This window comes from Hippocampus zosterae, chromosome 13, assembly GCF_025434085.1.
Source record: "Hippocampus zosterae strain Florida chromosome 13, ASM2543408v3, whole genome shotgun sequence".
NCBI lineage: Eukaryota > Metazoa > Chordata > Actinopteri > Syngnathiformes > Syngnathidae > Hippocampus > Hippocampus zosterae.
In genome coordinates this window covers 3,871,255-3,899,084 of record NC_067463.1, presented here as the reverse complement: position 1 = coordinate 3,899,084, position 27,830 = coordinate 3,871,255, and the positions used below count along the sequence as shown (strand labels likewise).

Sequence of the window (27,830 nt, the reverse complement as noted above, 5' to 3'; positions counted from 1 at the left end):
CCTCGAGGGGCATAACGAATTAGTCAGTACATTATAACTGTAGTTTTTGAGAAGTACAAATACAAAATAGGTATGCGAGGTATAGGTTGTATTTTTGCACACCGCCATCATGTTCTACATCAGCGGTCCCCAAAAGTGTAATTTATTTACAGTCAAATTCATGAATTAAAAAAATAATAATAATGGAACTATTTTTAAGAGAGGGTGGGGTGGGAGCATTCATCAGCGTGTGATTGTGCTGTCACCAAGCAGTGAATAGGCATGTCTTTGGAAAATATAGTTGGATGCATGAAAAACTGTCGACAGGAAAAGCAAAGCCTCCTTGGTGTGGGAAATAATGAAAAAGATGATGTGACTGATGAATAAAGCGGTGACGAAACCTGCACTGGTGTCTGTATGCGTGTGAGTGGGCCATAACGAGCTCTCTGACCTTGGCGTGGGTGATGGACAGAGTGTCCACCCAGACGCGCCAGCCGCCCCATTCATACTTGACGGCGTGGTAGAGTAGGATGCGGAAGACGGCGTACACCATCTCGGTGACTTTCTGCTCCTCGCTGTTGCACGGGCTGATGAAGCAGAGTGACAGCATCCACTCCTGCCACACGGAGCACTGCAGCAGGCTCCTTGGGGCAGACACATGGCTTGAGGAAGGCGCATGTGTGTGTGTGTGTGTGTGTGTGTGTGGTAGGTGGGGCATGTGTTCGTTACCTCCGGTTGTCTCGGCTGTTGTTGAACAGCTTGATCATGTCCGACAAGAAAACCTTGCGCACCTCCATCGTCTCCGGCGACAGCGGGGAGTTCTTCAGCAAGTTGGCTATGACCTTGAGAATCTCTGAAACATATGTTACTCTTTTGTTTTCTTTGTTCTTTGAGATTAAAAAAAAAGAGGGCAGGGGGGCAATCCTTTTTTTTCTTGGCAAATCTCAATACTACGGGAATAAAACAATATTTTTAATTTTTTTAATAATGTATTTCACATGGAAAAAAGTCAATATTACAATATTAAAGGGGTTTTGTTGTGAAAAGTTCTGTGGCTAGTTGTATTTTTGCAATAATAATTGCAAATGTGAATGAAAAAAATGATTACATGATTGAAGCAGTTTTATTTCTCACGAAAATGCAAATGATATTTGCATTTATACATGACAGTGTTTTTTTTTTAATCAGAAAAGGTATCATATTCAGGTAATATTTGGAAGAGAGAAAATCATTCTCAATAACAAAAATCGTGTTTTTGTTGAGAACATTTGTTCATTTCTCACAAAAAAAAATTTGGACTGGTCAGGGATAAAAAAAAAATTGAGAACATAACTTAAGTGAGAATTTACAGCTATTAATTTCTGTGACAGTTCCAATGAAGCCATTTGGCTTGTGGGGTAAGACTATTACTAGAAAAATGTCATGCAAAGCCCATTCGAACAGCTGAACTTTATTTCGTGGCCGGTGTGTGACTGGTTAATTCTGAACACAGACAGGTCTCCAGTTATAAGAGGTTCTTTACACTCCCCCCCAGGCCCCTAAATTCACTAAAAGATTTTTTGAACTGGTCACATTAATGATGGAAAAGTTTTGAATGTATCTTGGTCTCTTTATTTATTTATTTAAATATCAGAGGAACCTGTCATTTAAACAAGACTGCAGAGAGGTTTTATATCAACTGTTGTTACTAGATTGGACACGACGTGCAAATTATTCTGTCACAAACAATCCGAACTCTGAAAAATGGATGACAGAAGAGAATATTTAAAGTATAGATAGCTATCTTACAGTAATGCTTTCGGTATTGCCTGGGCCCCCGTACAAGGTTTGGCTCCAGTTGCGATGAATTACCGAGACAATGTCAGCAGTTGGGGTTTGGGTTACACTTGCCTCTTCAGACCTTGCCGCTAACAGTCGCCCCCTTAGCTCCGTCACCATTTCTACGCTTAAAGTCGTGCAAATTATGAGTAGCTGAACCTTCCCCGCTTGAAAATTAGCCAGGCAAAAAGGACGGAGGCATGGCGTAACCCTCCAGTTTTGTTTTTCCAAGTTAATTTGAGGGAAACGGCACTTCCTCAATGTAGTTTGATTGGCTCTGGCGTTCCTAAAGAGTGCAATCAGAGGGCTGTTTTGAGACTGTGTCACAGATTAAAATCAAGAAAAGGTGCAGGGGGCGTAGGAAAAGCATATTATCATTCGTACAAAGTGATCTGGCCCGGCTGGGATGCTTTTTAACACAGCCGAGGCTGCACATAATCAGCGTGGGACTGCAGCCGGACCATGTCACATTAAAGAAGCCAGCCTGAACTCACGCCAGACCTTTTTTGGGGGGGAATTTACTGACTGACTGCACGTGTTCCTGCGTAGAAATAGAAATGAAGGAGGAGGGAGCCCACAACACCAAGGATCAGAACTATAATCGGGGGTCCATGATTTTATGTCTATAAATACAGTACTAGTATTAGTTATTTGAATGCGCCCTCTAGTGGTATGCAAATGAATTATTGTTCCACGACGGTGTAGTATGGTGTACAGTACTTTGCTGTACACCGTGTTTAAGCACAGTGTTAATTTTCAAACGGATTAAAACAAAAAGAAAAACTAAAAACTTTGAAAAGACAAACTAGAATGCTGCTGTCCAACAAAAGGCACGAACCTCCAATATTCTTGAGTAACACTGTTGTATTTTCAGCAAAATAAAATAAATAGACACAGGTTGGCAAAACATAATTTTTGACAGACTGTTATTCGACAGCATACAAACAAGGATTTACACAGGAGGATTTTTAAAAAAGATATCCTCGTGTACCAAATGTGTGTGTTGTTTGTTGGACCTGTGCATTGCAAAGCAACCGTTTCCTTGGGGAATGGAGTTGCCGTGCAGGGAGCCAGACAGAAGGTGTGTTGTGTGGCAATGGGGTGGGGGGCGCTTGTGATTTCAGGACAGGCACTTACGTGGGTTGATGATCTTCACAGAGGAGTCGGGTTCCGGATGCTGTTTATGGATGACTTGTGTGCAGATCTGCTCGGTGAGGATCTGAAGTCGGAAGGGAGGTAAAATAACACTCAACGATACATTCACATGGCACATCGTTGTCATAGCATTATCGTCATATCATCTTGCTTTATTGAAGGTGAGCCGACCTCAAAGAGCACGTTGTAGGTGGTCATCGAAAACTGGGCCGAGTGGAGCATCAGGCGCTCCGTAAGCAGGGAGAAGAGACCGTGACTCAGCATGACCTCTGACTTCCTCCTGATGTAAACAACAACAACAGAGGCAAAAGAAGGGAGAAATCAGAAAAAATGCAAAATCATTCTTTTCTGAGAGAGAAAAAAAGTGCGGAAATGAAAGTTTCAGCATACTGAATAAACCAAAATGTACACCTAATACCATTCTTGCCATTTGGAAAATTTGGCCTCAGACTATTCATCGGAAAATTGATTTTATATTATAAAACTGAATTCACCTCACCCACACTTACAAACAAAAATATATAATTTATATAATTCTAAAACTGGATTTGCATAATGAAAGGCTTGCCCCAAAGACAAAGATATAATTGATCTTTCTTATAATTCGAGGCCTCGCTTTATTTGTGGAGAAAAATCAAATATTTGACATTATAAAACTATATTGCATGAAAAAAAAAAACACATTCTCATTCTCATCCCCTTTGTGGGGGAAATTTCCAGAGTACATTTCCAGAGAGTCGTTTTCATTAGAGTGCGGCCATGGCCGATTTTATGTGCAAATAGTGTCGATTCAACAAGTTCGACAAGTGAAATGCTTTCTTGTCCATTCAATATAATCATAACAGAAATGGTGCTTACTTGGGGGGCAAATGTTTGAGGAAGTATCCCAGCACTTTGAGCGTCTGCACTCTGATCCCTTCGCTTTTGGATGCCAGAAGCTTGTAAATCACACTGCCACCAAGATCAAGAATGAAAGAATATTTCACATGAAGTTGTCGAGGGGCAACATTCAAACAATTGCGTGCGTGCTCCTGCTATACCGAATGCCGTTCCGCTGGTCAAAGGCCTGCACCATGGATCCAGGATGTTCCGACATTAGTGCCACCAACAACTGCAGCACATCCATCAGGTTGTCATCCTATGTTAGGACAAAGACAAGTGACACATTTTAAAGATTTGTTTTATATTTATGCACCACCTCGAGCCAAATATTCACAGATACCAATTTGGGATTTTGTTTGCTTGTCTTTTGCATAGCAACAGCAGGGGACGAAGTGTTGAACAATGGTGTCATCTAGTGGTGATTTTGTACACCCACCTCGTGCATGGTGAGGAGATAGTTGAGGATGCTCTGCAGCTCGTCTTCCTTCACACCGGTGTCCTGAAACAACAGCGGAGGTGTCTCATTAGTAACCAGGGTTCTGTCAAATGCAAAAGAAAAGCTCAAAACTGGGAGGGGGGGGTGTTACTTAACAGAGGAACCCAGAAATTGCAAACTGTTAGGCATTGTGTCAGGCAAATACGCATTTACTTTTCAGATGATGGCTGAAACCAGGTCAGTTCAAATTTTCTAAATAAATACAATTAAATCAACACAATTGTGTAGGGGCAAACGGTACGTAGGGTGTTTTTGGTAAACGGTAATTTGGCACTCTACCGATCAATTGCAATGTTTGCTGATGTCATCATGCTTGTCTCAGGGTAAAAAAAAGGCTCCAAACACGTCTGATGACGAAGCGGGTAGAGCGGCCAGCAGCATTATTTTAAACTAGCGTACAGCTAGTTAAAATATAACGGAACTCTCATGTTTTAATTCACTCGGAACTCTACCTGAGTAACTTGCTTAAAAATATCACAAAACTCCACATTGTATTGGATTAAAACAAATAAAATTTAAAAAAAGAAAAAAAACAATATTTTGTTCCGTACTTGAAACTTTTCAAATTTCATTCTAATGATGAGCGGGTCGAAAACTAGCAAAGTATTGAAAAGTCTTGCCTTTCATAATTTTCCTGAGTAGCCATGCCTAGCCAATCGTAATAAGGTCATGTCATTTCCAGTTCTATGGTTATAATCACACATTTTGTTTGCCAACACACTGCTACAGTTTTTGTAGGGGCAGCAACCAAAACAATAGCCAGAAACGTTGGATCCCAACTGAGCAGAAATCACAATCAATGCTGAGCGACAACAAATTGTGGTTGCAGTTTGAATCGGGCCACTTGTGATGCGTCACATAGGTGTGTGTACACCACACCTACTTGCTTACCTTCATTATGAGCTGCTTGACAAACAAAAGCAGAAAGGCTCGCAAAGACAGCATTTCCTTTGGCCTTGGACCATCTGGAAAAACAATGGAAGCAGAGCGTCAGTCGATTGTTTGACGTGAACGGCAGTCCAATCAAATACTTGACGGACACTCACCGACGCCTTTGGGCACAACTCCGCTGCGGTCATGCGGATTGACCACCCAGTAGTAGTACTTGAGCGTGTGCATGACCTGCAGCACGGTGCCCACCCGGCGGATGGCGTTGTAAATGGTGACGGTGCTGATAAACTCGGTGGCCAGGTACGTGTACAGAGTCAGTTGCACCTGCGAGGCAACATCAGAGGAAAAAGGAGACAACTCAGTGGGATTTATAAATGATTTTTGAAATACGCTTGTCAATTTTAGTCAAATCGTTACAATTCAAACAACTGTTATTGCAAAGCTATCATCATGCTGCCATTGTGATTTTTGTCAATTCTAAGTTTATTTATTAACCGATACTTGAGTCATATTTTTCTAATGTACTCTAGTAAGAGTAACACATTTTAGCTACTCGACTCAGCTCTGGCCCTGTTAGAGTCCTTAGCGAGCATTTTTGCCATATCGCGTGGTTACCTTGGCGGCAGCATGGATCCAGATGGCGGGATTGAACAGAATGTGGTCGCACAGCTGCTTGAGCAGCAGGATGCCATTCTGCAAGTTGCTCAAGTAGCGGGAGAAGGCCAGCACGATGTCCAGGACGGGTCGCGTTACGTGCACCTTGGATGACTGCAGCGGGGTAAACATAAGAGGCACAAATGAGATGATCACGTCTGTGAAGAATGGCAAAGGCCATTTGCCAAGCACATAAACAGCTGTGACCTTCAGAGAGGAGAAAATGTAGAATCACATCAAGTCTGTTTGACTGGTCACCAAAGCCACGCTAAGACGGAGGAGCACTTAAAGTTCAGTTCCGTGTATATATGCAATACCGTGCTTCAGAAAACAATGCGGCCATCGAGACCATTCAATATTATGAAGTGCTTTCATGTGGACTCCTTCAATTCCAGTGAGCTCTTGATGTTTTGCCATTTTTTTGAACTCTCGTGGTAAAATGACCAAAACTTAAAAATACATTATGACTAAAATGTATTTTACAATTGTATTTTTGTTCAAAATACAATGATGGGAATGATCAAGAATGCACGTAAATAAAAATGTGACGTCTGAATCCATCATCGATAGCCCGATTAAGTATTTGTAGTTGTTTCATTTTATATAACTTTTTATTTTTCTGTTCTGCAATTTAAGTAAAATGGTTTAATTTCTGCATTGAGAAATATTGTGCTTTTGTTTTCTCTTTGTTATTCTTACGCTTTACAGATTGAATGGATATATAATTGACCAAAAGCAAGGTTGCCGTTTTGGAGGCTTGACGGGTGTACGAAATGGATACTGGAAATTTGACCCACCTTTTCCAACGTGTATCCAATGACTAGGAAGCCTTTGCAGGCCAGGACCTGCTCTTGCATGGCTACAGAGTTCTTCAGCAGCTCCATCACAAAAGATAGCAGCGTGCAGCTAGGAGACAAACGCGCACAGAGACAAAAACAGTCACAACCGTGACGGACAGGAACAATAATCCGTGTGAGCTGCTGCCGCTGACAAAGCCCGGAGTGCGAAGGGGGCCGAACACAACATGTGATGTGATTGAATGAGGGTGTCGTGTCCTCGCCGTTCCAACGCATCACGCAGTGTGGCCTCGAGAAGGACGAAAGGGAGACAGGACCATTAAGACACATAGGTAATTCTTGTCAAACTGGCATGCGAAAAAATGTAACGAATTAGTCATGAAACCCAGTCGTGCCTTGTGGAAAGTTGGATAAAATTAGCACTATTGACAATTGGTTTTGCGGACGAGGATTGTAAACAGAATGCACGCCATGCATGACGTTGACCAGGAAGTTTGCCATTTTGGTTTGATGGACAATGAAAAAGGGCCGGAGGAAGTTGAATAAAAAATTGGTCCCGTCATCAGTTTCATCAATCGACATATCACACGACACGTAAAAAAGTACCAGGAAATGAACAGCAAGTCTGCCATTTTGCTTTAAAGTGGGAATCGGGATGTGGAAAGTCAGCTATTTAACTGATCCAGACAAAATTCAGTGGACACATCTGTTAAGACAGAACGTATGAAAAAGTCTCAAGGTCTTCATGGCCGAAATTAAATGGGAAGTTGTTCATCTAGGGTTGAAGCATCCATTTGGGTTTGGGCAATGAGAACAACTTTCATCCTCGTGTGGCCTCCTCCATGTTGTGTCTCATCTTTGTTATATCACGTTTTAGCATGCAAGGTTCCTGCCTCAGAGGACTAGATCAGATCGGTGGTGGAACAAGAATCCGTGCTTGCTGCGTTGAGATGACTGTAGTGCACACACAGTATGAGCCAGACTATTAAATACCAGTTGTTGTATCTTCATAGGAGTTTAAAAATCTCTTAAAAATAGATTTTTTTGTTATAATCCTTGTGCGTACCTAAGAATGACACTTGGTTGCCAAGTGTTACCATTGACACAGTTGTGTCGATGCACTCATCTTGTGTTTTTTATATGAACCGTATGTGCGTTTCCATAGTTACCAGACAGAGGTGTCCAGCTCGTGGCTGGAGGGCTGGCAGAAGTCCAGCTGTGCAAAGAGGGGGAAGAGGACCTGCACGCCACCAATGGAGTGAATACCGCTCTGAACAGAGTGAGTCACCACCGCTTTCACATCCTGCACGAACAACACCACAATGAAGTTACATTCACCCATGGCTCAATTCAACATGACTATGAATGATGTCGAACAAAAATGACATCCTCCGATGTCTAATACCACCACAATACAAATAACATTGTGCAAATTCCCAATACTGCATTTTACAAAACCAATGATATATAAATTCTCTATCCTTTACCATTTCTTTGACTGTGCTTTATTTCTAATAAACACTCAATGTCACATACATATTAGGGTGAAATTTTTATTTTTTTGTTTAGAGTAAAATTAACGATCCATGGTGAAGGGATATTAATTCATTTTAATTTGTTTTGTATTTATATTTGTATTATAGCTTTGTTTATTTGTGTTGGATGTTGTTGTTTATTTTTAACAATCACTCAAGTGCCACCTAAACTTTGAACACTCTTTTTGTCACTTTATAACATAAAATACATGAATAAACAATTTTTGTTCTTTTTTTTCGTTTTGGATAAACACTCAGTGCTGGCTAAATTTGCTGAGTGATATGTTAAGATTCTTTTGATTTTTATTATTGTAAAAAAAAAAAAAATGAAAAATACAGGTTTGCCTTTTTTGCATAGGTTTGTTTATGCAAATCTTTGCACATGGCACCTTTTACAAACTGAGACCTTATGCTAATGCATCACATGGTAACATACAGTAACGGAAGCTGGTGTTAGAATCATTTACTTTTTCAGCATCATTTCTCACAGGGTGCTGCAGTATTGCAAGCTTGTTGGAAAGAACACCGAAAACACTTTTTTTTAATGAGAGGGAAAAGTCAAAAACTGTGAGGAAAAAAAATCAAGAGGGAAAGGAGCACTGTATGTGTGTGTGTTTGCTAGTTGGACAGTGTGTGAGCATCCTAATAATCAAACCTGCAGGTATTGCCAGCAGGTGAACCTTCTGCTCTAATGATGCGGCTATACTGAAAACTTCCTCCACCTTTGCCAAAGTGAGGGGGATGATTGAATGATTCCTAACACAGTGACTGTACAGAATCATTCACTCACGTTTCCGACTCCCGGGTTTTAATATCTGCAAACTTACTCTCGTCGCTTACGATATAATGAAGACAATAGTGGATAAGTGAGTGATTCTGAACACAACCACAGTTTACCTGGAGCATGAGCGCGTGCGGGGAATGCACAAAAATGGAGGCGTTGTCCTTGGGAGAGGACTCAAGGCAGAGTTGGGCATCGGTGGCGCGGGCGTTGTACGCAAAAGCAATGGCGGCCGACAGCTTGCCATCGTACAGCAGCATCTTGTGGTGCTCGGCAAACAGCAAGTCGCTTTCAGCCTTGTACTTGAACGTCCCCTGAGGGGTAATGAGGAGAGACAAGATGAGATATAAAAAAAAAAAAAGGAAAAAAAGGCCTCGCAAAGTGACGGCTGTCTTTCTGTTTTGGCCCTGGTGCCTGAAAAAAATTACTTTATAAATAATATGTAGCTGCAAAAATCCAAATTGACAGCAGTGATCTTTATTGCCTATCTTTTCATATCTTGTCTGTTGCACTCAATCACATTTTATCATTTCTAATGTTTGGTCTTGGACTCCATTTTGATTTCCTCAAATATTGTCAGCTGTTTACGTACTCAAAAACAGAGAACCCAGGTATCGTATAATCGTTCGATAAAAACAGGCTGATTATCAAAAGGGGCAATTCAGGGGTAATTCAGTAATCTCGTGGTCACATTTTCTAGGATTTTGACGAAGAATGGCAGATTTGATACGGGCTGAATTTTTCGGTACTGCGCCATCTTCTTTGCTTGACTAAATGACAGCTTTTAAAGGCCTTGGGAAAAATTGAAGTCTGAAGTGGGATACTGACCACAGAGTGTTTTGAGTTACAAGCATTGTTATGGAAATAAACGGCTCATTCAAGGAATCGCTGTGCTACAATGTATTATATGTTCAGTAAAAATAAAAGGTTTTTGGTCAGCAGTGCAGTTGAAATGAGCAGAGTTGTCAAACTTCTCTCCATCTTACCTGATACCCTGGCCCCAGCTGGTAGATGGCAAGGATCTGCGCAGCATTGAGGGCTTCTCCAAATAAGTAGACGGCGCCCATCTGGCCACAGAAGACACGGTTGGCGTCGGCCGTTTCGGACGAGCCTAGGAAGCACTTGTCGAACGTCTGTGGGATAAAAGCATTCCGTTTTTGAGCACTCCAAAAAGCGAAAAAAAAAAAACATTTTAAAGATGAAAAGAACATGTATTAAGGTCTGATGATAAAAAGAGGCAAAAATAGCAGCAAAGATGTTCGGACAACGTGCTATAAATATCCTCAATGACAGCCTCGCTTCGCATTCGGCGCCAGTTCTTTTTAGATATGCGACTGTCGACTCAAGTAATCCTCCATGCTGTGACAACAGTGCATGCAGTGATTTGTGTGTAATGAGCAGAAAAGAGGTGCAGCTTTTACACCACTTTGCCCCCTAATAACTACAACCAAAAATGAGAGACTGGAAATAAAGTCCTTCTGTAAATGACGGTACTGTATCCAAGTGATGAATTTGTATTTGACAGAATACAGGAACTGAAGGAAACTGGCCGCAACGCTAGTGTAGAGCTGTTTTTGGGGGGTTTTTTCAGCCAGGTTGAAATGGTTCAACAAATCCACAGAATTGGTACACCCCGATTCCCATGTGCCACAAACCGCTACCTCAAGCCGTCACCACCTCCCTAATTTAAAAAGAACAAACAAATAATCAATTTCTAGGTTAATTTTAAGTCGTAGAACAGCCTTTCCCGGTCTTTTAAAGCCACACCCACCCACAGTTGACTCGGCCCTCTCTCCAACCACATAATGAGCTCCGGGGGCGCACCGCAGTTTGAGAACACCTGTCTTAGACCAATTAGCCAGGCTTTCGCAAAGGATTTCTACTTACATCGCTGGTGTTGACAAACCAGGCGATCTCTCCAAAGGATGCCAGCTCACCGTTGACATAGCAGCTGATTTCGCTGTTTTTCCAGCGGTTGTAGACATGTACCAGAGTCACCATGTACCACTACAATGGAAGAAACGACAGCTTTTGTAAACAGAATGGCCAGATGACACAATTATTACCCCCCTACCCCGTTGTTTGATTTTTCATTCCCATCTTACCTTCTGTGGTTTGAAGTCATACTTCACACAGTGTTGGAATCCTTTCCCCTTGGTTTTCAATGAGGTCACAATCAAACAGCCGCCTACAAAGTGTGCCGAATAGCCGAGGCCTTTACTGGTGCGGAAACTGAATGAAAGGCAGAGAAGCAGGTGGGTAAGATTCCGAGGAAGGAAACTGTCTCGCTGAGATCGGGGTGAAGGAACCAAGACTGACCAGTAGAGGTAAGGCTTGTCTTTGTCCACATTGAGGTTGTTGAGAGGGTCCATGCGGAGCCATGTATGGAACGTAAAGCCATTCTGGTACGGCCATTTTGCAATGGGTGGAAGAGCTATCGCCTGTTAGTAAACCAACACAACAAAATGTAATTGTAATATAAACATTGTAATATGTTTGGGTGGGAGTGGCGGGGGGATTTTGGTAGATTCTACTCACGGCTGCGTTTTTGCCAGGGAAGCTAAAGAAGGAATCTGGGCCATTCCTGTGAGCCATGTACTTCAACACTGACAGGAGCTTCACGGCATGCCGAGGCTGAAAGAATCCAAAAAGAAATAAATAAAGTTCCTTGCGTTACGTAGCCTAACCCTGGGAATGCACAAATTTGGGTAAAGCTGAAGTCCACACGAAAGAAACGACTGCGCTTAATTAACCAGTCAAGCATACAATTAGTTTGTCAATCAATCTGGAGACGAACAAAACAGGGATGGAGATATGTTTTTTTTTAATCTAGGGCAGGAGTGTCCAAACTTTTTGCCAAGGGGGCCAGATTTTATGTGGTAAAATGTCAGGGGGCCGACCTTGGCTGACATTCTTTACATTGAACAACAATATTGTTCAACAAATTTTAGTAAGCCAGTCTGTTTCACATTTCCATTTTTATTTTAATTTCAACAATCTTAAGAATTTCTTTTGGTTCATTTGAAACAGGAATTTGAAATATGACATATCAGTCAATATAAACACGGAGTGATGTCTTGTTAACTCGTGAGTGATGCCCTCTAGTGTCTAAATGCTATTACTGATTTAGTGAATGCTATTACTCATTTAGCCACTAGAGGGAAGCAGTACTCTATGAAACATCACTCGCCAGTCTACGAGACCTCAGTCAATGCAACACGTGTTCCATTGCGCCCAACCTCCGGGCCAGACGGCACTGATTTTATGACGGGGGCCGAGGGCCGGATGAAATTCGACTGGACTTTGGACATGGCTGATCTAGGGATTTAGCCGTTTATTTAGTGGTAGTTAAGTAAGTCTAAAACTGTTAGTCAGGTAGGGAGATAGAATGATGCTATAATGCTGCATCGATGCAATGAATCCTACAAACAAGCCTCAAGAGGTGAACTGTTTGATCGTACTGTATATCTGCAGCGTCACACTGCACAGGAAACAAAAGCGCCAATGAGAAGTGAAGCAAATCCTCCGAACCAACATCACTAGCTATCACATCTGTGTGACAAGGACATCGATCTGGCGAGGCGTGGGAGGACAACGAGTGGCCGACGCCTTCTCAGCACATTCTGCACAAATATGCCCGAGACAACAACACTATCTGACTCACCCACTGGCCTTTCTCCCCTTGCAGTTTGCTAAAGAATAATTTCAGCTCTTTGACAGTGATGCTGTAGCTGGCTAGCACACCCAGCATGTCCACCAGCAAGTCTGGAAAAAAAAGGGTGGGTTGGGGGGTAAGGGGGGGTCAGAATGGTCGAGCATGAAATCCAATTGATGTATATGAGCAAAGTCGACAAACAAATTGGATGTCTTTGCCATGAAACCATGAACTTTTGATAATGGCACATATCAGGGGAATGATCTTAAAAGATGGAACGTTTTCACTTGAGTAAACATCTACTTTACCCTCACTTGACTGCACAGTTGCTGGAGGCTTGCGCTGTTCTCGCTGGCGAGAAGGGCACTGATGCAAACACCGTCCCGTCGGAATAGATCCCAGTAATGCCGGCAATTTCCCAATGCCTCACAACGGAGTTGTCGCAAAGCCTTTTATCCCCGGAACCAAAAATGTCCCCCAAACAAGCCTCACTCCCACAAAAGGAACCAAACTCCCATTTACACCTCAGTTGATTTCACGTCAATCCAAAACATTTTAAGTACGGACGTGACAAGATTTCCCAAAATTGAGTGTGTCAACAAAACAGTCCTGATTTTATGTTTTACTTAGAGATTTGGTGGGGGGGGGGGGGGGGGGGTTGAATATTTGGGGGCTAAAAGCGAATAAAAAGTGATTTAGTTGGAAACATATTTACATTGTCCCCACATGGCCTTGCGTACCTGCGATCATGCTGTCGGTGTCGGAGATGCGCCGCAGCACCAGCTGAATGAGGCCCACGTCGGTGCACGCCTGCAAGTTGCGCACGCTCTTCTTGAGAATTGCGGTGAAGATGCTCAACACCTCGGCCTGGCAGGTGGGCTCGCACTTATCCAGGAGCTCCACCATACACACGATGCTCTCGGGCTCCTGGATGATGAAGTTCATCTCCAGGTCAAACTGGCCACCGACCAGCTGGGTGGGGAAATGGAGAGAGGAAAAAAAAGAGGAGAGAGGAGGTGAGATGTGAATTTTAATCGTGACAGTAACAAAGTGTGCTTCAAAATCCATCTGCCAAATTTTCAGGACTTGAAGGAAAAAAAAAATCAAGAAAACTATTTGAAGCTGAACCTTTAAGTCATGTTGCGGCTCAAACAAAAAATCTAGACAAATATCAAGGGTGTGAAGTGCATATTTTGTCTACATTTTAAATGGAGGGTTTGTTGTTGTGTTTTTTTTAGTCTTAGGTGATGCTGTGGGTGAATATGACCCATTTTGAAGCTCACAAATATAAATGAATGAAGGTGTGCTGCAACCATGTTAAGCTGCGTGTCGTATTGACTCATTTTTAAATTAAAAATTAAAAAATACAATACGGCACAAAATATTTTTTTTCTAGATTTTAAAATGGGGAAATTTACACTAAGTAGATTGCGTGTCAATGTAACCCGATTTTAAGTTTTTAAAAATCTAGGGGGGAAAAAAACATAATCTCTTATAATATTGAGATTCAAAATTATTGTTTTACAAATGTAAAAATATGTATTAATATCAGTTTTAAAATAACGATTTGTTTTGGGGTTTTTTGCTCGCCTGACTTTTTCTTCATTCGATTTTTTTTTTGTTCCAGACGCACAACAGCAAACAATCTCAGCAGCGCCACATTCAGACCAAATGTTCTTTGCACATTGGCAAATAAATGGTGCCGCCAGCCATAAAAGTCACAGTCTCTCACGTCCAAATTGCAGCCGTGACGTTTTTATTATTGAAGCCGGCCTAAACAAAAGGAGATAAGGAAAAAAAATAACAACAAGGACGTCAATTTCATTCCGCCAGTGAGGCTGTCATGTTCCGACTCCACGGCACAAATGAACACAGCGTGCGCCTACACGGCCATTACGCCGGCTGTGCGTGAAAACAATATCGGATCAAGGAATGGAGGCTGTCCAATTAGAATGACTGAGGTGAGATTAGGTGCTTGCGTTTGTGTGCTCTGCGCGAGATAAAGGAGGCACCCCTTTAACCTCGCAGCGGGATACCAACAATGACACCATCCATCTTGTCCCCAAAAATAAATAAATAAAGCGGTCGAATTCCTGTTTCGCTGCTGTATCTTAAATCACGTCCAAAGAGAAGTACAGCACGCCGTGAAACATACACATCAAGAAGTGATCAGCGATGGAATGCGCCTGGCTCTGAAGCGACGCCAGGCATTCTTGAACTCTCGCGTTAGAAGGGAGAAAGTCGTGAATTTGAGGTCACGGTGGCCCTGGCGCCGGCAAACAACACGTGAACGCGGAAAATCAAATTATTTTCGACAGGTTGGTGCCAAGATTGAAGAAAACGGACGACAATGCTGTGAGCCGAACAAGTAACATAAAATAAACAACTCTTAAAATGCCCTCCCGCAGCTCCCCCGAGGAAATTTACAATATCAGCACCCCATTAAAACGTTTTACGCCACATAAATGCACATGCTGACTACTTTTTCCAAATATAAAAAGTGGACACGATTCGTCAGGTTTTAGTGGTATGCAAAAATGAGACCAAGATGAATCATTTCAAAACTTTAACCGTTCATGTGTGTGACATACGTATGTTGGTCTAATTTTTGTTGTTTTTATTTTTTAAATGGCATTTGAACAAGGGTGTGTAGACTTTTGACATCCACTAGATCTCATCAAAACATCTAACCAACGTAACAATATCCATGAGTAACAGCTACTGCCAACATGGATATACTTTTTTTTAAATACAGACAATACACCAAGTGCACTGTTCGATTGACATAGCCGCAACTCCAAAAGATATATTTGCAATTTTAAAAAACATATATATATATATACCTGTATAATAATCATCATCATCATCATAACTAAAAATCATTTGAGAATTTGATTGGCCACTTGCATTTAAAGTGTGAAAAATCTTACTTCCTTCTTTTTAGGATAGTGTAACTTGTAATTGCTTGAATTCTTTTTTTGGAAAATGAACAATGCTGATTAACTTGCCTGAGGTTGGACTATGCTGCTGACAAACCGTTTCTGTTGGCTTGCTCTGTTAACAGTCAATCTTTTGGACAGGAAGAGAGATTTTTACAGTGCCCCAACAAGATTAAACTTTAGGTTGAACGAGTGCAGCTGCGTCCAGATGTGCCATCGGCCTCTCCTTGGTGTTCCCCCTCACCCGCACTCAGAAAGTTCTGATTGATGAGGCTGCCACTCAAAGCGACTCATCCATCCATCATTGTTGACCGATGACAAAGAGGACAGATAGAAAATATGAAGACAAGCTTGTTGACGCACATTGTGGGGACACACTCTGCATTAATTACAGGGCGCTGAATTTCCCCCAGCTTTGATTCGGAGCAAATCATTATCTGGTCGTGTGATGTCACGCTGAGAGGCGAAATTAATCTGATCTTGAGAAGGACCCTCAAAGAGTTGTTTGATTTCATCTGTGTTGACAGCTACTTCAAACGATGGCGTGCCATGCAACTGAGGCATTCAGAATGCTTTGTACAAAAAAACAAAAACAATCACAATATAATAGAAAACATCTGTGCCATGTTCATCGTTTTGAGCAGTGCAGAATCAATATTTTGCCAATAGCATGACAATACATTTTTTAAATACACACACACACACACACACACACACACACACGAGAGATGCCGATTAATAAACAATGTACGCAGTTGTTATTCTGACCATCCAATCAGATGATGGGGTGGAAGCAAAAATAATTGCGGGCAAATTTGAAATTTGATTGGTTAAAAATAACAGCTAACATTGTTTCAATTACATGGGCTGATGTGGAAAATATTTGATTTATTTTTAAAAAAAATTTGAGGGACATTGTAAACCTTGAATTTGCTCTGCTGCTTCCGAGATAAAACACGGCACCATAATATGATTGATCGACACATCCTGGAACAAGGGCAGCCAAAAGGAAACACCCCCAAATTAAGAGCATTCGTTTTGAGTAAATTAATACAATTTTATAGCAACACATTATACTCGTTAATTAGGTAGTGTTTCGCCTATCATCCGCCACAGCATTCAAAACGAATGAATGGACACAAAAAACGGAGCCCTGCTCCATCATTCACATCCAGTCGCTATTTCGGGAACAAGCAGTCCAAGGTTGCCAGCTGCAGCCTGGGCCCGATCCCAAGAGCGCTTGTGCACCTAAACACTGCAGCTTTTTGGTAACCTGACACCAGATCTCCGGCTTGGTAACCTAGCCTGCCCCCCATCCCCAACCCCACCCGAGGTCTACCTGAATTAATCATGGCTGAGCAGCCACTGGGGTGCAACACCAAGTACCTTTTCTACGGTCACCATGGTGAAGCCCGGTAGGGATCATGGAAACATAGCCCGATGCTAGGCTAATGTTTTGAAGAACAAAAGAAGACTTTGGGGAAATCTCCAAATGTGTTTGGCTGGTCGAAAAATAACAATCAATCATTTGTGATCAAGCGCCGGCATTCTCGGCTTGCGCTCGTTTGCACGCCTGACTGCCAGTCACGATTTCAAAACAGCCAGCCAGCCAAGAAGCCCCAAAACCACACACACAGAGTAATAAAACGCATGCATCTCTGCCGTGTCACAGAGTTGCACGCAGAGGCCGTTGGCTACATAGTCTAAGTCAAGGTTCTGCCGTGTTTTTGCCTGATACAGAGGTGCCTTCGGAGTTCAACTTCAATTCCAACCATGATCAAGCTGGCTCGTAACCCAAAACACCCACATCGCAAATCATCTTTCCTCATTGAAAGGAATGGAAATGGCCACATAAAAAAGGCTGTGAAAGGAAAAAGAGCATTTCATAATATTGTATTTGTAAGACGTGGACGGCCGTGACGACGGAGTTGCGGAGGTTCCCAGAAGAATCCTTTCAGGAGTGCATCAAGTGATGGCAGAAATGGTTTGGAAAGTGAGTTGGACTCCAGGGATTATTTTGAAGGGAACAGTAGTTTGTCGTTTGGGATTTGAACGATCCCATTTGCGAATGGCAATTTTCAGACACGCCAACAATTCAACTGTCTTTGTTCGAGCGCTAACGCATGTGAACACGACGTCCTTTGGCGCCGCTGTATGATGCCATAAACGGAAGGATGCTTTTTGGTTAATCGCGTGTAGTTAAATCTCACATCGCTACAATTTGAATCAGACCAAACACAGCACGTACTCCTGTTGTCATTTGTTTGGACAAGTTCCACATGACAATATCTGATCCGCGCATGGCAATATCGACCTTTCGATGAGGGCCACACGCGACCGCATCGTTTGTCTTTTTGACAAAAGCGAGGCCGAAAAACACTCCAAACGAGCTGTCGAGGCGACAACACGCCAATGGCCTACTTCCCCCCGCCCCAACAACAGCCCTTCAAAGGCATCCTCTATTTAACGAGCCATCTCATCAAACCAAACGCGGTTGAGTGCCTTGGTCACGGTCTGCTGTTTCCGAAGCCTTATAGATTGACATAAAAAACAGTTTACAAAAAGCATCGGCCGCTATAAACTAGAAGCGTGATTTCTAACTCCGCATCAGACCATCAGATGCACCGCGGGGAATGAGGCAATTTCCCTTAATTTTTTCATTTATTTGAAACTATCTATGCCCGTGTTGCATCGTGACACGCTGAACAATTAAAATGCTCTTCCACTATGTTAGACGAGACAAAATATGCCGATGTACACATTTTTGTGATATTTTTGGTGAACGGAAAATCTGTCCCTCGGCTCGATAAAGGTAGAGAATCATTGAACTCAAAGGTGGGTTCCAACCGCATGCTGTCTGCCTAGTAAATTCCAACAAAAATGAAAATAAGATCGATGAGTCCATCATCATTTTTTTTCTAATGAACCCCTCAAAGGAAATTTGACAGTTCATCCATCGTACAGGCAGAAGCCGGGGTTTCGTAGCAGTGTCTGATTTCAGGAAGGACTATATTTTCCGCACTATAAAGCGCATCAGAGTATATGGCGCACCATCAGCGAATGGCCTATTTAAAAACTGTTTTCATATATAGGGCGCGTAAAATAGAAGCTACAATAGTGGCTGCGGTTGCGTTATGCATCCACTAGATGGAGCTACTCTAAAGTGAATACAACACAATACAGCTTTATTTATAATCATCGAGCTAGGGTAACTCAAGAAGAAATGGCGACCAAAGCCAGGGCTCCCACTTTCATGCTTGGCAGAGATCATTCAAGAAATTGTGAAGTGGAAAACCACACTTCCCACCTTTATCTGATATTCAATCAAATGTACTTCAGCGAAGAATCGGTCAATGCACGGAAAGATGTAATCGGACAAATTGCTTTCTCAAACCGAATCTCACTTTCAAATTGCGTTGTCCTCCACACCACCTCCCCAGACATTGACCTCATTAGTCTTTGCCACTCTCATTACACTCTTTAGTTCCCAGTAGAAGGATTTACGTTGATGATCACACAGGGAGGTGCTCACTGGCACGAGGCAAGTCGCTTCATTTTCTCCCGTTTATTCGTCAATGCAAACCGTGCAGTGAGCGTGACAACAAACCATCCACTTCATGAACATGATGCAGGAGTGGCAGCAAAACAATGACCGTGAGTGGACTGCCCACATTCGGCAATTGACAAATAGAAAGAATTGCACTCAACCGAGAAAGTTCTCATTCCACATATCCACCCTGAACCGGTTGCCAATCAATCGCAGGGCACACAGAAACGAACAACCATTCATGCTCACACTCACACCTGGGGACACGTTAGAGTGTTCAATCAGCCTGCCATGCATGTTTTTGGAATGTGGGAGGAAACCGGAGAAGACCCTCGCAGGCCCAAGGAGAACATGCTAACTCCACACAGGAAGATCGGAGCCAAGCTCATACCCACGACCTCTGCGCTGTGAGGTCGACGCGCTAACCACTGGACCACCGGGCCGCCAACTTGTATTCAGATTGGGAAATTTGACACGGTCAAGGGATTTCTTTTGTTGTTTTTTTTTAAGGCAAAATGCCATTGATGGCAGGCGGGGAGCAATGTGAAATGGTCTATTTAAAAAAAATAACTAACAAACAAAAAAAACATCTTTCAGCAGCTTTCCAAGAATATCTTCAAAAGAGCTTCAATGTGAAATGCCAACTTCACAGCAAGGGGATGGTTCCACGACTGGAACCGATACACCCTTTCAGAATCAATTCTGCATGAGAGAGCATGCGAGGAAACGGGCCTTCTTGAATGCTGAGACTAGACGCCATGATACAACTCGTCTTTCATGCGAGGTTGGGCGATATGACTGAAAAATCACGGCGTGAATTGAATCCCTTCGCAGTCTCGGTATCGATTGTAATGTCAACTGAAGTGTCGACATTCACCCATTCCATTCATATAAAATAATACGGAGAATATTTGTGTGTGTATCTCCAAATTCATAAAAGAGAGCACCAAATGGTGCAAAACACAACATCGCTGACATCCAGCGGCATTTTTAGTGGAAGGGTTGGCTGCCATCACCAACAAAATTAAAGGTCCCGACACTTCTCTCTCTCTCTTTTGGTCCAACAAAATCGGCATCTTTGCAGTCCGAACGCTCGCTTTTAAAAGCTGTGCAAAACATGCAATACGTGAAGATTTCTTTTATCTTCGTATGTAGGCAAGGCGGTATGAAATGTTTGGCATTAGTCAGGTTCACGCTGAAGAATGCGCGAGCGGACTGAGAGGCGTTGTCGGAAAAAGGAGGCGATGCCATCTCAAAGTAAACAAAGAATTTCCTTGTTTGGTACATGCCATTGACCCAGCGGGTCACTGAAGCTCTACGCGTTTACTGGGCATGAGATTCACAATATCGGGATGATATATTCAGAAGCAGCAGCCGTTCTAATTCAAGCCGACTGTCTTGTGTTGGCTCTCAAACCAGTTTTGCAGGTATTGCCCTTCGCATTCGACGCCCTCATTATTACTTCCACTGGCGGTTAGTGGCAGTTAACAACATCCCACCTACAGGTTTTGCATTTGCAAGACAAACTGCTCAGCTTAAAAAAAATAAAATTAGTTGTAGCGTTGTGTGCGGCCAACACTTTCTTTCTCTTTTCTTTGTTCCTCGTGTAATGGGTCGAGGGAAGTGTCGTGTCGTCATCGAGGACCATTTTACTTGGGAAAAATCCTGAACGGGGAATCTGGAGAAAGCTTGGAGCGTTACAATAAAACGGCTCTCCTGTGTCACGACGTACAGTCGCCTCTGTCAGTCAGAGAATGTAGGACAGAGTGCTGATTCACTAAAAACTGTCATTCAAACTGACATTGTTATGGTTGATAATTTTTTCATACCGAGTGTGACTGTGCTAAAATTATTCACCTATATTATCAATAATTTCCCGCAGGAGCTTGGAGTACAGTAATCCCTCACTAGAACGCGGTTCATTTATTTGTTTATTTTTTTGTGTGTTGTGTTTTGCATCCTGATTGGCTAAAACTCTTGTCAACGGCCCCCGCTCCTCATTGCTGTGCAGTTCCAGGACAAAATGTTCTTGACAGTATTTCTCAAAACTGTCACTTGTTTGGAAATGAAACGGTTTGTTTTTTGACATGCTTGGGCCTGAAAAAAGGTTTCAGTCAATACAAAATTGGAAATGTAATAAATGTTAAAAAAAAATAATAATAAAGACTTTGGGGATTTCACTGATCACGGGTTCTTTTTGGAACGTAACCGCAGCGATAAACGAGGGATTACTGGACATCAATCTTTGGGATCAGTCAGCATCTAATGAAGGGAAAATTCATTTTGGTGTTTTGCTTTTTTTTTTTTTTTTTAACTATGTCATTAGTCACCTTGGCACAACAACTAAGAGGGCGAAAAACTGCTGGGTCAACACCGACAATTTTGTGTCAGTGACAACATACATTAAGCCTCAAAACACCATCTGAAAAATTGCTGGTCTGAAAATTACTCGTGCGTCCTGATACGATCATGTTTTCCAGACAATTCCAGTTTCATCCTCATTTCACCTCAGGGGTATCAAAAGTGAGTTGATGTGAGAGGTTATGATTTCATCGAATGATGTCGGATGTCAAACACATAAACCCAACGACGCGCACGCAACCTCTAACATTTACGCTGCGCGGTGTGTGACCAGCGCTGCCCGTCTAGACACGCGATGGGACGTTGAGATTCTCGCAAAAGCCCAATGTTGAACACTTTGAGGTAACCGTGCAGCGAATGCGTAAGGAGAGAATGCCGAGTTTTGAAATGCTCATTCCACGGCCAACAGATAAGCCGCAGGTGGGGGCGCGACATTCCAGCCGTCGTGTTGGCTGACGTCACATCCGACTGCCGCAGTGTGGTCTTTATGCATGCGGCACTTTTGCATTACCCGTTGGCGTGTCAACTTTTAACGTCACGATCGACTTTAAGATTGGCGCTGCAGATACAGAAAAATCATATCACAAAACTTATGAAGGGAGTGTGATGTTTTCTTTAATTTCTTGGTTCGTTTTTAATTCTGGTGCCTACTAAAGTGAATCAAGTGGCTAAATGACGACAAAGAAAAGATGGAGGGCCGGAAAGCACCGGTTTAGGCAGCACAATGCCATCACTATCAAAGACTTTTTTTAATTCTGAGAAAAACACAAATTACCCAGCAAAAGTCGGTATAAATTCAGAGTAAATCGATCTACGGCACAGGTATGAACAGCACTAATCGAAGAAATGACGACCGCAACTGACCAAAAAAAAAATGTGATTGTGTTCTTTATTGGTTGGAAAAAAACATATGCTACACTATATTGTAAAATATTGATAACTAAACTCTAACAAAATGGGATTTGAGGGATAGTTTCAAATTGGGTGAGGAGCTATTTGGAAAGGAGGCATATCACCTTTGTACATTTATATATTTTTTTATTTTGTGCATGCAAATACTTCATGTTTTTCTACTTTCTTCCTCCCAATTTTGCTGCTGTAAATTGTGAATTTCTCCATTGTGAGACAAATAGCGGTTTTCTTATCTTACGGCGTACAACAAACGTTTAGATGGAGCAAAACAGACTTCTGGAGAGGAAAAAAAGAAGGCTTTTTTATTTTTAATTTGTTGTTCGGCACTGAGAAGTGAGCCTTTCCTCTCCCTTGCAAGTGTGTGAAATTGTGCACCGGGACCCGGCGGACGCATTCTTATCTCCATCAAAAGGCTTTGATCACCTGGGTTCGGAAATGTTACTCAAAATGCCTCTGGTCATTTATAACATGTGCTGCTGATTTCATTGTGAGGGATGGAAATGCACAAGACCTTTTGCTTTAGGGGAAAGTACATTACCAAAAAAAAAAGTTCTTGAAATTGTGTGATGGTGTTATCTTAACATTTGCCTACATGCACTAAATCAGCGAGGACAATCCCATTAGAAGACAACTAGGGCAAACAAGCCTGATTTGGATTAGCACCAAATGGCCAGAAGTTTTATGATTAAGATTCATGTATACCAAAAACAATAAAATCAGCTCAATTAAAACTTTCTCAACGCACAAAAATGAAGCTGGGGGGTGTATGATTATTATTAGCATCCATCCATCCATCTTCTACCGCTTATCCGGGGCCGGGTCGTGGAGGCAACAGCTTTAGCAGGGAAGCCCAGACTTCCCTCTCCCTAGCTACTTCTTCCAGCTCTCCCCGGGGGATCCCGAGGCGATCCCAGGCCAGCTGGGTGACATAGTCTCTCCAGCGTGTCCTGGGTCTTCCTCGGGGTCTCCTCCCGGTGGGATGCCCGGAACACCTCACCAGGGAGGCGTTCAGGAGGCATCCGAATCAGATGCCCAAGTCACCTCATCTGGCTCCTCTCGATGTGGAGGAGAAGCGGCTCGACTCTGAGCCCCTCCCGGATGACTGAGCTTCTCACCTTATCACTAAGGGAGAGCCCGGACACCCTGCGGAGAAAACTCATTTCAGCCGCTTGTATCCGGGATCTCATTCTTTCGGTCACGACCCATAGCTCGTGACCATAGGTGAGGGCTGGAACGTAGATCGACCGGTGAATTGAGAGCTTCGTCCTTTGGCTCAGCTCCTTCTTCAACACGACAGACCAATACAACGTCCTCTATCATTAGCATGATTCAACAAAAGGAAAGAGGGGCCGGAGGGATGTCGAACTCTGATGCAGCAGGAGTCAAACATCACAGAAAAAGTTCTGTTCTACTAAGCGGAGTTTCTATTAACCGGAGACACTTTATTAGGTACACCTTCAGACACGTCGACGACCAAGTTATGCACGCAGAAAAACCCCTGCTGACGAGTTAGAAGAGATATTTCGACTGTGGACGTCCATATCTTTAATCAAACAACAAAACAACAACTTTAATCAACTTCAGTCAAACATCTCAAATCACGAGAAAAATTTCGTTACTTTTGTCTGGAAACAGGAGTCCGTAATTTTGCGGTTGACTTCCCTCTCAATGCGCTGGATAAGAGGGAAGTCCTGGAAACCGCGGGAGTACCTTCTGAGAATCCGGCAATGCATCGTATCGTCTGAGTATGTCCTTCTTATCCGCAGGTGATAGCCCTCGTCTCTTGAATGAAGTTGAAGCCATTGTGACGTGCGTGTGTCTATGTGTGGAGTGACGCGTGCTACCTGTTACTGTATACGGCTAGAACTACCGCGTTTTCTCGCGATAGTGGTACAGTATCGCGATAGCTACACTTCGAAAACCACTAGTTTACAATGTTCATTGCTTACGGCCTGTTCTATTAAGCGGAGATCTGTTCTACTAAGCGGAGTATCTTTATAGGAAATTGCATTAGGCAAATCCGTTCCAGAGCCTTTTGCTCTATTAAGCGGATTACTCTTATAACCGGTGTTCTATTAAGCGGAGTGCACTGTACTTCTACCATCTTTTACGAGAGCAACAAATAGTTTTTGAGCAAAAAAAGAAATGAGAATATCTCACCACACCCCCACCCCAAAAAAAGAAAATAGCTGAATGCTGCACTGGGAATATGCGATGGGGTCGTTTCACACGCAGTCTCTTTCCATCGTGCCAAAGAAAGCAAGACTCAAGAGGTTAGCGGCGCCGTCCTTGCCTTCAGGTAAAGCCGCATTCCACACCGATAACTCGTCAAACTCCGGCGGAGCCCCACAGATCGGTCGTGAGCCCAGCTGTCAGGCCAGCTGTCCTTCACTTGGTCCAAAGTGACATCGGCTGCCGAGGCCAAAAAGTAAAGCGTTTTTTTTAATGGACGAAAAACAGGGTAGTTTGGGGTGAAAACGCAAACTTAGGTGGATAGGTCGGTCGGTGTATACAGATACTGGAATGTTGCATTTTGTGTGTGGCCACACTGGAGAGAAAATAATGACATTACTAGCCATGTTTGGGGAAAAAAGTCTCATATTGAGCCAATTGGTTAAAAAAAAAAGTATTGCTATAAAAGAAAAAAATATCATTATCACACTTACAGTACATACACACACTTTCAAAACAAATAAATAAAATGACTTCCTGGCTGATGAACATAGTCAAACATTTACGAGGCCTTTTCTCAGAGGTTGGCGAGACAAAGTTGACCTTTGCACGGCGAACAAAGAGTCCAACGGTTCTGCTTTGATCGAGTTTGGGAAGCTAGTTTCCAAGGTGCCTTCCTTTCAAGACATGTTTCATATGATCATGAAATCATATGGATTTAAAATTTCGGATAGGAGAGCAATATCGTCTTCATCTTTGGGATAGAAACGCTAATTAATTTGTCCTATTAAAATGGCGCATCCATTCATCTATCGTCCCTTAAGGAAAGAGTGCCCGACTCATCACTCCTCCTGATAGGAGTAGCGCAGAGTTCACCAATAGGATGCCCATGGGCCTCTCCTAAAAATAGCTCAGCACTGATTGGACATTGTGATTTCCTTGTCATGCCATCGATGTGACCACTTGTAAATGTGGACAGTTGCCGCCTTTCAGAAATAAAGTCTTGTGTGCGGATATTTCTCAACCCTACCTTCTTAAAAGCATTGATAGTTATTGTGAGAAATGATGGCGATCAGCATTTCCACATAGATTAGTAGAATTCATTATGAATAATAATATAAAGGCAGTTGAAAAGAGCTTATTTCAAACGTGTGTATCAAACTGTTAAGTTACCAAAAATGAGCTTTAACGTTTTAAAGTTTTATTAAGATGAGGTATGGTTTGGATGTATGGTATATATACAGTACTTCTTAGGGTATGGTTGTCGTTTTTTTTTTTTCTTCTTTTTAGCACCGCAGTGGGGGACTGGTTAGCACATCCGCCTCAGAGTACATAGTTGCAGGGTTCGATTCCAGCTACGGGTTTCCTGTGTGGCGTTTGCATGTTCTCGCCGTGCCTGTGTGGGTTTTCTCCGGGTTCTCCAGTTTCCTCCCACATTCCAAAAACATGCGCGCCAGCTTCCATGAATACGGGAAATTGTCCCTTGGTGTAATTGTTAGCGCGATCGATTCATTTTCCGATCCATATATCCTCACAATGGTCACAGGGGGTGCTGGAGCCTATCCCTGAACCGGTTACCAGCTCATCGCAGGGCACACAGAGACGAAAAACGATCTGCGTTCACACTCACACCTAGGGACAATTTTTGGAGTGTTCAATCAGCCTGCCATGTATATTTGTGGAATGTGGGAGGAAGCCAGATTACCCGGAGAAAACCCACGCAGGCACAGGGAGAACACGCAAAGTCCACACAAGAAGGCCGGAGCTGAGATCGAACCCACAAGCGCTGCACGGTGAGGTCGACGCGCTAACCACTGGACCACCAGTATGACAATATAGTACTGTATTGATTTTATGGTATGGTACAATATGTTTTCATGGGCATGTTATATGCACATAATTCAATGGAAAAAAAATCATATCTGTGGGTGTAGCCATCTACAGTATAGTAGTTGTGAGTTTTGGTTCGAGAGAGATGCTACAAACCACGGTACCAACGGGTTGACGGTGATCGAAAGCCACATGGCTCCAAAGTAGGGCAGTGACTCATACCCGAGACTCTTCCCGTCACTATTGGTCTTTTGCAGTTACTTTATCCGTGAAGTGGAGGACGAACACGGGAGGGCATAAGAGGCCGCCACTGTAGGCAGGGGTGAGCAATTAACATAAGGCCATTACACAGACGCTAGAATCACGCATATACAGCTTGGCTACTTTTACGGTATGCAAAAGGCATTGTAGAACACATTTTGTAAACTACACAAGCCGCTGGTATGGCGCGCACACGCACACACTGCCTTGGGCAACAACTGGCCAAGACACACCAGAGAGCTAACCCAAAAAAAGTTATTTTAAGAGTATTTTAAAGGGGTGGGAGGAGCAAACATTTTCTGATGAATACTTCTAAAAGGATGAAACAAGTGGTTATGTTTTGATGACAATGTCATTGTAGACTAACCAAGAACTATAAGACAGACCAATTTAAAATACCACAAGATGGTGGCAAATCTTATAATAATAGGAAAGTGGTACGGGTGTTGCAATCATAATTTGTGATATTCAGTGAATCCCGCGTATCTGTGGTTTGGCATTCATGTATTTTCCAATTTGCGTGAGACAAAGCCATTTCTAATTTAAAAATTATTGCTGTGCTGCCCAATAACTACATAGGTGAGAGAAGCGTCATTTAATCAAGCCATAGCCTTGTCTAATATGCAACTGTAGGAGCCACGTTTATTTTATTTGTTTGCATTTGCGGCAGATGGCCACAGGTGGCAGTGCAGGTGCTGTCGATTCCATATAATCAGCACAAGTAAGTGATTAGGGCGTGGGAGTGGAAGATCATGCTTTTTTTTTTACCACCCAGACACACGACACTCGTTGACAAAATCTAATCATACCATCATCACGACTGAAGTTCTTGTTTTCGTGAGTTAAGTCATATTTGTGTGCGTAAAAATGACCCCTCAGAGGAAAACGGCAAAGACAATTGTTTGCTTGAGTCGAGGCCATCGAAAACATCTCCCACACCAGAGCACAGCGACTCCAGGAACCAGACAGTCACGACAAGAACATTTACGTTCATATTTTTGCTATTTGCACCAGGGCCGTGAATAGCGAGAGAAAACTATATACAGTTCAATCGAAGCAATTACAGTCAACCCAACCGGGTGCTGTAAGATGGTAACATAGCACTTAAATGGGAAAGGGTCAGTGAAAATCTGCTTCTAGAATGTACACAACCATGAACTCCTGT

The 27,830-nt window shown here is 42.7% G+C and overlaps 1 protein-coding gene across 7 annotated transcripts in view; it reads right to left on the bottom strand.

Moving 5' to 3' along the window:
• lrba (LPS responsive beige-like anchor protein) overlaps positions 1-27,830 on the bottom strand; it is a 177,564-nt gene that overhangs the window by 145,980 nt on the left and 3,754 nt on the right. For all 7 annotated transcript variants that reach the window (XM_052083595.1, XM_052083597.1, XM_052083599.1 and 4 more), the window contains exons 2-21: positions 13,384-13,615; positions 12,653-12,753; positions 11,527-11,622; positions 11,308-11,429; positions 11,094-11,220; positions 10,876-10,995; positions 9,975-10,121; positions 9,105-9,302; positions 7,842-7,975; positions 6,673-6,781; positions 5,837-5,989; positions 5,377-5,545; positions 5,222-5,295; positions 4,271-4,333; positions 3,993-4,090; positions 3,811-3,903; positions 3,124-3,232; positions 2,935-3,016; positions 709-832; positions 431-623 (exon numbers count right to left, since the gene is read on the bottom strand). In XM_052083595.1, the coding sequence (XP_051939555.1) occupies positions 431-623; positions 709-832; positions 2,935-3,016; positions 3,124-3,232; positions 3,811-3,903; positions 3,993-4,090; positions 4,271-4,333; positions 5,222-5,295; positions 5,377-5,545; positions 5,837-5,989; positions 6,673-6,781; positions 7,842-7,975; positions 9,105-9,302; positions 9,975-10,121; positions 10,876-10,995; positions 11,094-11,220; positions 11,308-11,429; positions 11,527-11,622; positions 12,653-12,753; positions 13,384-13,615 (2,544 nt within the window). The remainder of the gene's footprint in view (positions 1-430; positions 624-708; positions 833-2,934; positions 3,017-3,123; positions 3,233-3,810; positions 3,904-3,992; positions 4,091-4,270; positions 4,334-5,221; positions 5,296-5,376; positions 5,546-5,836; positions 5,990-6,672; positions 6,782-7,841; positions 7,976-9,104; positions 9,303-9,974; positions 10,122-10,875; positions 10,996-11,093; positions 11,221-11,307; positions 11,430-11,526; positions 11,623-12,652; positions 12,754-13,383; positions 13,616-27,830) is intronic.